This window comes from Pezoporus occidentalis, unplaced genomic scaffold (genome assembly GCF_034315485.1).
Source record: "Pezoporus occidentalis ecotype Australia unplaced genomic scaffold, CSIRO_AGI_Poc_V1 ctg1507, whole genome shotgun sequence".
In the NCBI taxonomy this organism is placed as follows: Eukaryota; Metazoa; Chordata; class Aves; order Psittaciformes; family Psittacidae; genus Pezoporus; species Pezoporus occidentalis.
The window spans coordinates 1-13,130 of NW_026913325.1; the positions used below are offsets into that span (position 1 = coordinate 1).

At 61.6% G+C, this 13,130-nt stretch overlaps 1 protein-coding gene across 1 annotated transcript; it reads right to left on the reverse strand.

Moving 5' to 3' along the window:
• Nucleotides 1-5: 5 nt before the first annotated feature.
• LOC134159775 (mitogen-activated protein kinase kinase kinase 12-like) lies at nt 6-8,949 on the reverse strand (the record flags this gene model as incomplete). The annotated part of the gene is made up of 4 exons (XM_062611083.1): nt 6-98; nt 3,119-3,359; nt 7,187-7,257; nt 8,452-8,949. Coding segments are annotated over 4 exons (903 nt in total), but the record flags the coding sequence as incomplete, so codon positions are not given.
• Between the last annotated feature and the right edge of the window lie 4,181 nt (nt 8,950-13,130).

The following is a 13,130-nucleotide window of genomic DNA, read 5'->3' on the forward strand; positions in this document are numbered from 1 at the left end:
AGGGGTCACAGGCCGGGGGGGGCCGTGGGCCGGGGGGGGCCCTCGCCGCTGCCTGAGTGATCCAGCTCCGCGCTGTCGCAGTCCGAGTCCTCGGAGACCTGGGGGGGGGGCACACAAAGGGGGGGTTCAGCATCCTCAGACCCCCCCCCCCCCGCCATGACCTTGGGGACCCCAAAGCTCTTCCCTATGGGATCCAGCCTTGGAGGCCCCCCTCCCCTTAAGTCCCAGCCCTGGGGGTCTGTAAGCCCCCCCCCCCCCTCCCCTCCATCCCATAATGTCAAGCTCTGGGTGACCTTAGAGCCCCCCATCCTGGGGGTCCCTTTTCACATTGCCAGTCACTTCCTGGGGGACCGTAAGGACCCCCCCATCCCACAGCACCCAGCCCTGGGGGACCCTAAGAACCCCCCTGTCCAATAGCACCCATCTCTGGGGTCCCCTTTCCCCTTGCTAACCCCATCTGGGGGTACCCTAAGGACCCCCACCCCATATGAGCAGCATTGGAGGACCCTGGGACCCCCCCCCCCATTCAATAGCACCCATCTCTGGGGCCCCCTTTCCCATTGCTAACCCCATTCGGGGGCACCCCAAGGACCCCCCACCCCATATGAGCAGCATTGGGGGACCCTAAGAAACCCCCATCCAAAAGCACCCATCCCGAGGGACCCCTTTCCCCTTGCTAACCCCATCCTGGGGTACCCCAAGGACCCCCCACCCCATATGAGTAGAATTGGGGGACCCTAAGAACCCCCCCCATCCAATAGCACCCATCTCTGGGGTCCCCTTTCCCCTTGCTAACCCCATCTGGGGGTACCCTAAGGACCCCCACCCCATATGAGCAGCATTGGGGGACCCTGGGACCCCCCGCATCCAATAGCACCCATCCCGAGGGACCCGTTTCCCCTTGCTAACCCCAACCTGGGGTACCCTAAGGACCCCCCCACCCCATATGAGCAGCATTGAGGGACCCTAAGAACCCCCGCATCCAAAACCACCCATCCCGAGGGACGCCTTTCCCATTGCTAACCCCATCAGGGGGTACCCTAAGGACCCCCCACCCCATATGGGCAGCATTGGGGGACCCTGAGAACCCCCCCATCCAAAAGCACCCATCTCTGTGGTCCCCTTTGCCCTTGCTAACCCCATCCGGGGGTACCCTAAGGACCCCCCCACCCCATATGAGCATCATTGGGGGACCCTAAGAACCCCCATCCAATAGCCCCCATCTCTGGGGTCCCCTTTCCCCTTCCTAACCCCATCCTGGGGTACCCTAAGGACCCCCCACCCCATATGAGCAGCATTGGGGGACCCTAAGAACCCCCCCATCCAAAAGCACCCATCTCTGGGGTCCCCTTTCCCCTTGCTAACCCCATCCGGGGGTACCCTAAGGACCCCCCACCCCATATGAGCAGCATTGGGGGACCCTAAGAACCCCCCCATCCAAAAGCACCCATCTCTGGGGTCCCCTTTCCCATTGCTAACCCCATCTGGGGGTACCCTAAGGACCCCCCACCCCATATGAGCAGCATTGGAGGACCCTGGGACCCCCCCCCATTCAATAGCACCCATCTCTGGGGTCCCCTTTCCCATTGCTAACCCCATCCGGGGGTACCCTAAGGACCCCCCACCCCATATGAGCAGCATTGGGGGACCCTAAGAAACCCCCATCCAAAAGCACCCATCCTGAGGGACCCCTTTCCCCTTGCTAACCCCATCCGGGGCTACCCTAAGGACCCCCCACGCCATATGAGCAGCACTGGGGGACCCTGGGTACCCCAAGGACCCCCCACCCCATATGAGCAGCATTGGGGGACCCTAAGGACCCCCAACCCAGTAGCACCCATCCCGAGGGCCCCCTTTCCCCTTGCTAACCCCATCCGGGGGGTACCCTAAGGACCCCCCACCCCATATGAGCAGCATTGGAGGACCCTGGGACCCCCCCCATCCAATAGCACCCACCTCTGGGGTCCCCTTTGCCCTTGCTAACCCCATCCTGGGGTACCCTAAGGACCCCCCACCCCATATGAGCAGCATTGGGGGACCCTAAGAAACCCCCATCCAAAAGCACCCATCCCGAGGGCCCCCTTTCCCCTTGCTAACCCCATCCGGGGGGTACCCCAAGGACCCCCCACCCCATATGAGCAGCATTGGGGGACCCTAAGAAACCCTCTTCCAAAAGCACCCATCCCGAGGGGCTAACCCCCCTTTCCCATTGCATTGGAGGACCCTGGGACCCCCCCCCCCATTCAATAGCACCCATCTCTGGGGTCCCATTTCCCATTGCTAACCCCATCCGGGGGTACCCTAAGGACCCCCACCCCATATGAGCAGCATTGGAGGACCCTGGGACCCCCCGCATCCGATAGCACCCATCTCTGGGGGACCCTAAGAATCCCCCCCCATCCAAAACCACCCATCCTGAGGGACCCCTTTCCCCTTGCTAACCCCATCCTGGGGGTACCCTAAGGACCCCCCACCCCATATGAGCAGCATTGGGGGACCCTAAGAACCCCCCCATCCAAAAGCACCCATCTCTGGGGTTCCCTTTCCCCTTGCTAACCCCATCCTTGGGTACCCTAAGGACCCCCCCACCCCGTATGAGCAGCATTGGGGGACCCTAAGAACCCCCATCCAATAGCCCCCATCTCTGGGGTCCCCTTTCCCATTGCTAACCCCATCTGGGGGGTACCCCAAGGACCCCCCACCCCATATGAGCAGCATTGGGGGACCCTAAGAAACCCCCATCCAAAAGCACCCATCTCTGGGGGACCCTAAGAATCCCCCCCATCCAAAAGCACCCAACCCGAGGGACCCCTTTCCCCTTGCTAACCCCATCCGGGGGTACCCTAAGGACCCCCCACCCCCTATGAGCAGCATTGGGGGACCCTAAGAAACCCCCATCCAAAAGCACCCACCTCTGGGGGACCCCTTTCCCCTTGCTAACCCCATCCTGGGGTACCCTAAGGACCCCCCACCCCATATGAGCAGCATTGGAGGACCCTGGAACCCCCCGCATCCGATAGCACCCACCTCTGGGGTCCCCTTTCCCCTCGCTACCCCCATCCTTGGGTACCCCAAGGACCCCCCCCCCCCAGCACCCCCCCCCTGGGGGGGCTCTGACCTTGGGGCGCGCGGGGCCGTCGGGGGGGGCGGCGTCCATGGGGATCTCGGAGCCCTGCGAGAGCAAATCCTCGGAGCGCTCGTCCGGGCGCTCGTCCGTGTTGGTGCTGCCCACGTCGGGGGTGGCGCTGGGGGAGGCCTCGCTCGTCAGCCCCTCCCCGTCCCCGTCCCCGTCCCCGTCAGAGAAGTTCTCGGAGCTGAAGGTGGAGAGCGACGGGCGCTGGCTCATGGCCGGGGGCCACCTGCGGCACAGGGAGACCCCATGGGGACACAGGCACAGGGCGTGGGGTAACGTGTGGGGACCTATGGGGACATGGATACACATACACAGTGCGTGGGGTAACGTGTGGGGACCTATGGGGACATGGATACACATACACAGTGCGTGGGGTAACGTGTGGGGACCTATGGGGACCTATGGGGACATGGATACACATACACAGTGCGTGGGGTAACATGTGGGGACCTATGGGGACACACGGATACACATACACAGTGCGTGGGGTAACGTGTGGGGACCTATGGGGACAGGGATACACAGACACAGTGCGTGGGGTAACGTGTGGGGACCTATGGGGACCTATGGGGACATGGATACACATACACAGTGCGTGGGGTAACGTGTGGGGACCTATGGGGACAGGGATACACAGACACAGGGCGTGGGGTAACGTGTGGGGACCTATGGGGACGCACGGATACACATACACAGTGTGTGGGGTAACGTGTGGGGACCTATGGGGACCTATGGGGACACAGGGATACACATACACAGTGCGTGGGGTAACGTGTGGGGACCTATGGGGACATGGATACACAGACACAGTGCGTGGGGTAACGTGTGGGGACCTATGGGGACATGGATACACAGACACAGTGCGTGGGGTAACGTGTGGGGACCTATGGGGACATGGATACACATACAAAGTGCGTGGGGTAACGTGTGGGGACCTATGGGGACATGGATACACATACACAGTGCGTGGGGTAACGTGTGGGGACCTATGGGGACACAGGCACAGTGCGTGGGGTAACGTGTGGGGACCTATGGGGACATGGATGCACATAGACACATGGGGATGGGGACACACGGATACACAGACACAGTGCGTGGGGTAACGTGTGGGGACCTATGGGGACATGGATACACATACACAGGGCGTGGGGTAACGTGTGGGGACCTATGGGGACATGGATACACATACACAGTGCGTGGGGTAACGTGTGGGGACCTATGGGGACATGGATACACATACACAGTGCATGGGGTAACGTGTGGGGACCTATGGGGACCTATGGGGACACACGGATACACACAGAGCATGGGGGTCATGGGGTGCCCATGGATACACACAGACACACACAGACACACCTACACAGTGCATGGGCATCACATGGGTACACACAGAGCGTGGGCATCATCTGGGTACCACATGGGTGCCGCATGGGTACACATACATAGTGCACGGGCGTCACATGGGTACACATGGGTACACATAGACACAGCATGAGCATCACATGGGTACCACATGTGTACACATAGATACACACGTGGGTACACACACAGCATGAGCATCACATGGGTACCACATGGATACACACAGATACAGACACACACAGCATGAGCATCACATGGGTACCACATGGATACACACAGATACACACAGACACACACAGCGTGAGCATCACATGGGTACCACATGTGTACACATAGATACACATAGACACACACAGCATCACATGGGTACCACATGTCTACACATAGATACACAGACACACACAGCATGAGCATCACATGGGTACCACATGGATACACATAGATACACATAGACACACACATCATCACATGGGTACCACATGGATACACAGAGATACACAGACACACACAGCATGAGCATCACATGGGTACCACATGGATACACATAGATACACACAGACACACACAGCATCACATGGGTACCACATGGATACACATAGATACACATAGACACACACAGCATGAGCATCACATGGGTACCACATGGATACACACAGATACACACAGACACACACAGCATCACATTGGTACCACATGGATACACAGAGATACACAGACACACACAGTGCATAGGCACCACATGGGTACCCCATAGACACACACAGCACGTGGGCATCACATGGGTACTACATGTGTACACATAGATACACATAGACACACACAGCACACAGGCACCACATGGGTACTACATGTGTACACATAGATACACATAGACACACACAGTGCATAGGCACCACATGGGTACTACATGTGTACGCATAGATACACATAGACACACACAGCATGTGGGCATCACATGGGTACTACATGTGTACACATAGATACACATAGACACACAGCACACAGGCACCACATGGGTACTACATGTGTACACATAGATACACAGACACACAGCACACAGGCACCACATGGGTACCCCATAGACACACACAGTGCACGTGGGCATCACATGGGCATCCCATGGGTACCACATAGGTACACATGGATGCACACAGGTAACCATGGATACCCATAGCACACACAGCGCACATGGGCACCACATGGGTACCACATGGGTACCACATAGGTACCACATAGGTACACATGGATGCACATAGGTAACCATGGATACCCATAGCACACACAGCACACATGGGCATCACATGGGTACCACATGGGTACCACATGGGTACCACATAGGTACACATGGATGCACATAGGTAACCATGGATACCCATAGCACACACAGCACACATGGGCATCACATGGGTACCACATAGGTGCACATGGATGCACACAGGTAACCATGGATACCCATAGCACACACAGCGCACATGGGCATCACATGGGTACCACATGGGTACCACATGGAGGCCACATAGGTACACATGGATGCACATAGGTAACCATGGATACCCATAGCACACACAGCACATGGGCATCACATGGGTACCACATGGGTACCACATAGGTACACATGGATGCACACAGGTAACCATGGATACCCATAGCACACACAGCTCACGTGGGCATCACATGGGTACCACATGGGTACCACATAGGTAAACATGGATGCACACAGGTAACCATGGATACCCATAGCACACACAGCATGCATGGCTACCACACGGGTACCACATGGGTACCCATAGACACACATAGATACATATAGATGCACATAGACACACACAGTGCGTGGGCACCCCATGGACACCACATGGGTACCCATGGACACCCACAGATACCCACAGACACACATAGACACCCCATAGATGCCCCACAGCGCACACAGCATGCATGGGCGCCCCATAGTCACGCATGGACATCCATAGATACCCATAGCACACACAGCACGTGTGGGCACCACATAGGTACCACATGGGTACCCCTAGATACACATAAGATAACCATGGATCCCCATAGACACCCATAGATACCCATGGCACACACAGCGAGTGGGCACCCCATGGACAACGCATGGGTACTCATGGACACCCACAGATACCCACAGACACACATAGATACCCCATAGATACCCCATAGCACACACAGCACGCGTGTGGGCACCCTATGGACACCCATAGATATCCATAGATAGCCATGGACACCCATAAATATCCCATAGCACACACAGAGCACATGTGCACCCCATGGACACCCATGGATACTCCATAGCACACACAGCACTCATGGGCACCCGATAAACACCCCATAAGCACACACAGCACATGTGGGCACCCCACAGACACCCATGGACACCCATAGATACCCACAGACACCCCATAGATAGCCCAGAGCACACACAGCTCCCATAGCACCCATAAGACACCCATAGCACCCATAGACACCCACAGGACCCCACAGCACACCCAGATATCTCTTGCACCCATAGCACACCCAGCAGCCCATAGATAACCCATAGCACCTCCTAGCACCCATATACACCACATAGGACCCATAGACACCTCTTAGCACCCATAGCACCCCATAGGCTCCCCCTGCACCCACGCTGGTCTCTGGGCACCCAAGGCCCCACGGGGGTCCCGCACCCACCTCTGCCGCAGCGGCAGCTCCACCTCGCTGTCCACTTCACCCTCCTCTTCCTCTGAGGACACCCCCCGCTTCTGGGGGCACAGCAGAGGGGTTGGGGTCCTGCCCCCGCCGTAGGGACCCAGGGGCCCTGATACACCCCCCCCCCCATCACCAGCAGGGACCCCCCACCCCCCCCCCCCCCTCCGGGGTTTCCCATCCCTGTTATAGGATGCACCCATAGGGTCCTGGATTCCTCCCCATCACCAGGAGGGACCCCAACCCCCCCCCCGGCACCCCCATAGGATGCACCCACAGGGTCCTGATACCCCCAAACCCCCCCTCAGGGTTCCCCATCCCACCCCCCCATAGGATGCACCCATAGGACCCTGGATCCTCTCCATCACCAGGAGGGACCCCAACCCCCCCCCCCCCCATCCCACCCCCCATAGGATGCACCCACAGGGTTCCCCCCCCCCTCCCGGCTGCCCCCCATAGGACCCTGGACCCCCCCATCCCCATCTCCCCCCGGCTGCCCCCATAGGACCCTGGATCCTCCCCATCACCAGAGGGACCTCAACCCCACCCCCATAGGATGCACCCACAGGGTCCTGACACCCCCAACCCCCCGCCCCCCATGGTTCCCCATCCCACCCCCTGCCCCATAGGATGCACCCATAGGATCCTGGATCCTCCCCATCACCAGGAGGGACCCCAACCCCCCCCCCCCATCCCACCCCCCATAGGATGCATCCACAGGGTTCCCCCCCCTCCCGGCTGCCCCCATAGGACCCTGGACCTCCCCCATCCCCATCCCCATCTCCCCCCGGCTGCCCCCATAGGACCCTGGCCCCCCCCCATCCCCATCCCCATCCCCACCCCCATAGGATTCACCCATAGGACCCTGGATCCTCCCCATCACCAGGAGGGACCCCAACACACACCCCCCCCCCCCCCATCCCACCCCCCATAGGATGCATCCACAGGGTCGTCCCCCCCCGGCTGCCCCCATCGGACCCTGGACCCCCCCCCCCCCCCCCCCCGGCTGCCCCCATAGGACCCTGGCCCCCCCCCATCCCCATCCCCATCCCCATCTCCCCCCCTGCCCCCCCCCCCCCCCCCATCCCCATCCCCATCTCCCCCCGGCTGCCCCATAGGACCCTGGCCCCCCCCATCCCCATCTCCCCCCGGCTGCCCCATAGGACCCTGGACCCCCCCCATCCCCATCCCCATCCCCATCCCCATCCCCATCTCCCCCCGGCTGCCCCATAGGACGCTGGGGCTCCCACCTGCCCCCTGGTCACTGCGGCCCGGTAGAGCAGCGCCGCGGGGGTCAGGTGCTGCGCGGCCCCCCCCCGGCCCCCCCTCGCGGCCGCGCTCTCCCGCTCGGGCTCCCCGGGGGGGGGCACCTGCGGGGGGGGGGTCCCGGGGGCCGCCGCCTCCGCCCCCCCCGCGGGTCCCGCATCCGGAGGCGCCGCCTCCAGGGTCCCCCCGAGGAGGTCGGGGCCGGGGGAAGCCGGGGGGGGAGCCCCGCGGGGGGGGGTTGGGGGCTCCCCGCAGCCCCCCCGCGGCCCCGCTTTGCGGTGCCGGCCCTTGGAGCGGCGGCTGCGGGGCGAGGGGGGGCCCCGGGGGCAGGAGGGCAGCGCCACCTGCGCCATGGCCGCGTCCAGCTTGGGCAGGAGCAGCTCCGGCTTCAGGAGGTCGGGGCTGGAGGTGGGGGGGGGGAACGGAACGGGATTGGGGGGGAGCGACCCCCCCGTGGGGAGGGGGCAGCCCCATAGAGAGCCCTAAGAGGGAGCGGCTCTGCCCCCCCACACACAAAGGAACCCGAGCACCCAGAGCCCCCCCCCGGCATCCGGAGCATCCCCATGGACCACGTCCTCCAATGGGCACCGGCGCCTGCGCCCAGGCACCCATAAAGGACCACGAGCACCCAGGTGCCCCCCAGCCCCACAGCCCCGAGTCCCAGACCCCCCAACAGACCCCGTTCTCCAACAGACACCAGCACCTGCACCCCCGACACACCCAAAGGTACCTGGGTCCCCAGTGCCCCCCAGCCCCACATCCCCCTCTCCCAGACCCCCCAACAGACCCCCGTTCTCCAAGGGAGCATCTGCACCCCCAATACCCCCAAAGGCATCTGCGACCCCAGACCCCCCCCAAAGGACCACGAGGATTCAGGCACCCCCCAGTGCCCCCCAGCCCCACATCCCCCTGTCCCAGACCCCCCAATAAACCCCATTCTCCAATGGACACCAGCATCTGCACCTGCAGACCCCCCCCAAAGGACCACAAGCCCCCACATACCCCCCGTACCACCAGGCACCCAGCCCCACAAGGACCCACATCCCCACATCCCAGAGCATCCCAATAGACCCCATTCTCCAATGGACACAAACATCTGCACCCCCAACACCCCCAAAAGTACCTGGGCCCCCAGTGACCCCCAGCCCCACATCCCCGAGTCCCAGACCCCCCAACAGACCCCGTTCTCCAAGCAAGCATCTGCACCCCCATATCCCCAAAGGCATCTGCGGCCCCAGACCCCCCCAATGGACCACAAGCACCCGAGCCCCCAGACACCCTACCCCCCCCCCAATATCCCCAGGCACCCAGCCCCACAAGGACCCACATCCCAGAGCATCCCATTAAACCCCATTCTCCAATGGGCACCAGCATCTGCATCCCCAACACCCCCGAAGAACCACGAGCATCCAGACACCCCCAAGCTCCCAGCCCCACATCCCCCTGTCCCAGCCCCCCCAGTACAGCAGCACCTGCACCTTTAAACCCCCCCAACAACCACAAGCCCCCACGTACCCCCATATCCCCAGGCACCCAGCCCCACAAGGACCGACATCCTAGAGCATCCCAACAGACCCCATTCTCCAATAGTCACCAGCATCTGCATCCCCCACGCCCCCCCCCCCCCGAACCACAAGCCCCCACATACCCCCCATATCCCCAGGCACTCAGCCCCACAAGGACCCACATCCCAGAGCATCCCAACAGACCCCATTCTCCAATGGGCACCAGCATCTGCATCCCCAACACCCCCAAAGAACCACGAGCATCCAGACACCCCCAAGCTTCCAGCCCCACATCCCCCTGTCTCAGACCCCCCCAATAAACCCCATTCTCTAATGGGCACCAACATCTGCATCCCCAGCCCCCTCCCCCAAGAACCACAAGCCCCCACATACCCCCCATATCACCAGGCACCCAGCCCCACAAGGACCCACATCCCCACATCCCAGAGCATCCCAACAGACCCCATTCTCCAATGCGCACCAGCATCTGCATCCCCAATACCCCCAAAGAACCACGAGCCTCCAGACACCCCAAGCTCCCAGCCCCACATCCCCCTGTCCCAGACCCCCCCATTAAACCCCATTCTCTAATGGGCACCAACATCTGCATCCCCAGCCCCCTCCCCCAAGAACCACAAGCCCCCACATACCCCCATATCCCCAGTCACCCAGCCCCACAAGGACCCACATCCCCGAGCATCCCAACAAACCCCATTCTCCAACGGGCACCAGCATCTGCATCCCCAACACCCCCAAAGAACCACAAGCATCCAGACTCCCCCAGGCTCCCAGCCCCACATCCCCCTGTCTCAGCCCCCCCCAATAAATCCCATTCTCTAATGGGCACCAACATCTGCATCCCCCCCCAACAACCACAAGCCCCCACATATCCCCCATATCCCCAGTCACCCAGCCCCACAAGGACCCACATCCCCGAGCATCCCAATAGACCCCATTCTCCAACGGGCACCAGCATCTGCATCCCCAACACCCCCAAAGAACCACGAGCCTCCAGACACCCCCAAGCTCCCAGCCCTACATCCCCTGTCCCAGACCCCCCCCATTAAACCCCATTCTCCAACAGGCACCACCATCTGCATCCCCACCCCCCCCCAAGGACCACAAGCCCCCACATACCCCCATATCCCCAGGCACCCAGCCCCACAAGGACCCACATCCCCGAGCATCCCAACAGACCCCATTCTCCAATGGGCACCAGCATCTGCATCCCCAACACCCCCAAAGAACCACAAGCATCCAGACACCCCCAAGCTTCCAGCCCCCCATCCCTCTATCCCAGACCCCCCCATTAAACCCCATTCTCTAACAGGCACCAACATCTGCATCTCCACCCCCCCCCCCCCCAAGGACCACAAGCCCCCACATACCCCCATATCCCCAGGCACCCAGCCCCACAAGGACCCACATCCCCGAGCATCCCAACAGACCCCATTCTCCAATAGGCACCAGCATCTGCATCCCCCCCCCCCCAAGAACCACAAGCTCCCACATACCCCCATATCCCTAGGCACCCAGCCCCACAAGGACCCACATCCCAGAGCATCCCAACAGACCCCATTCTTCAACGGGCACCAGCATCTGCATCCCCAACACCCCCAAAGAACCACGAGCCTCCAGACACCCCCAAGCTCCCAGCCCCACATCCCCCTGTCCCAGCCCCCCCCATTAAACCCCATTCTCTAACAGGCACCAACATCTGCATCCCCACCCCCCCCCCCAGAACCACAAGCCCCCACATACCCCCCATATCCCCAGGCACCCAGCCCCACAAGGACCCACATCCCCGAGCATCCCAACAGACCCCATTCTCCAATGCGCACCAGCATCCGCATCCCTAGCACCCCCAAAGAACCACGAGCATCCAGACACCCCCAAGCTCCCAGCCCCACATCCCCCTGTCCCAGACCCCCCAGTAGACCCCATTCTCCAATGGACAGCAGCACCTGCACCTGTAGACCCCCCCAAAGGACCACAAGCCCCCACATACCCCCCGTACCACCAGGTACCCAGCCCCACAAGGACCCACACCCCACATCCCAGAGCATCCCAACAGAGCCCCGGTCTCCCATGCGCACCAGCATCTGCATCCCCAACACCCCCAAAGAACCACAAGCATCCAGACACCCCCAAGCTCCCAGCCCCACATCCCCCTGTCCCAGACCCCCCCATTAAACCCCATTCTCCAACAGGCACCAGCATGTGCATCCCCCCCCCCCCCCCCCAAGGACCACAAGCCCCCACATACCCCCATATCCCCAGGCACCCAGCCCCACAAGGACCCACATCCCCGAGCATCCCAACAGACCCCATTCTCCAATGGGCACCAGCATCTGCATCCCCAACACCCCCAAAGAACCACGAGCATCCAGACACCCCCAAGCTCCCAGCCCCACATCCCCCTGTCTCAGACCCCCCCAATAAACCCCATTCTCTAACGGGCACCAAAATCTGCATCCCCAGCCCCCCCCCCCCCCCAAGAACCACAAGCCCCCACATACCCCCATATCCCCAGGCACCCAGCCCCACAAGGACCCACATCCCCCAGCATCCCAACAGACCCCATTCTCCAACGGGCCCCATCATCTGCATCCCCCCCCAAGGACCACAAGCTCCCAGACACCCCCCATATCCCCAGGCACCCAGCCGCACAAGGACCCACATCCCAGAGCATCCCAATAGACCCCATTCTCCAATGGGCACCAGCATCTGCATCCCCAACACCCTGAAAGAACCACGAGCATCCAGACCCCAACAAGCTCCCAGCCCCACATCCCCCTGTCCCAGACCCCCAAGTAGACCCCATTCTCCAATGGACAGCAGCACCTGCACCTGTAGACCCCCCCAAAGGACCACAAGCCCCCACATACCCCCCGTACCACCAGGTACCCAGCCCCACAAGGACCCACACCCCACATCCCAGAGCATCCCAACAGAGCCCCGGTCTCCAATGCGCACCAGCATCTGCATCCCCAACACCCCCAAAGAACCACGAGCCTCCAGACACCCCAAGCTCCCAGCCCCACATCCCCCTGTCCCAGCTCCCCCCATTAAACCCCATTCTCCAACAGGCATCAGCATCTGCATCCCCACCCCCCCCCCCCCACCAACCACAACCCCCCTCCCCCCTTCCCCCGGGC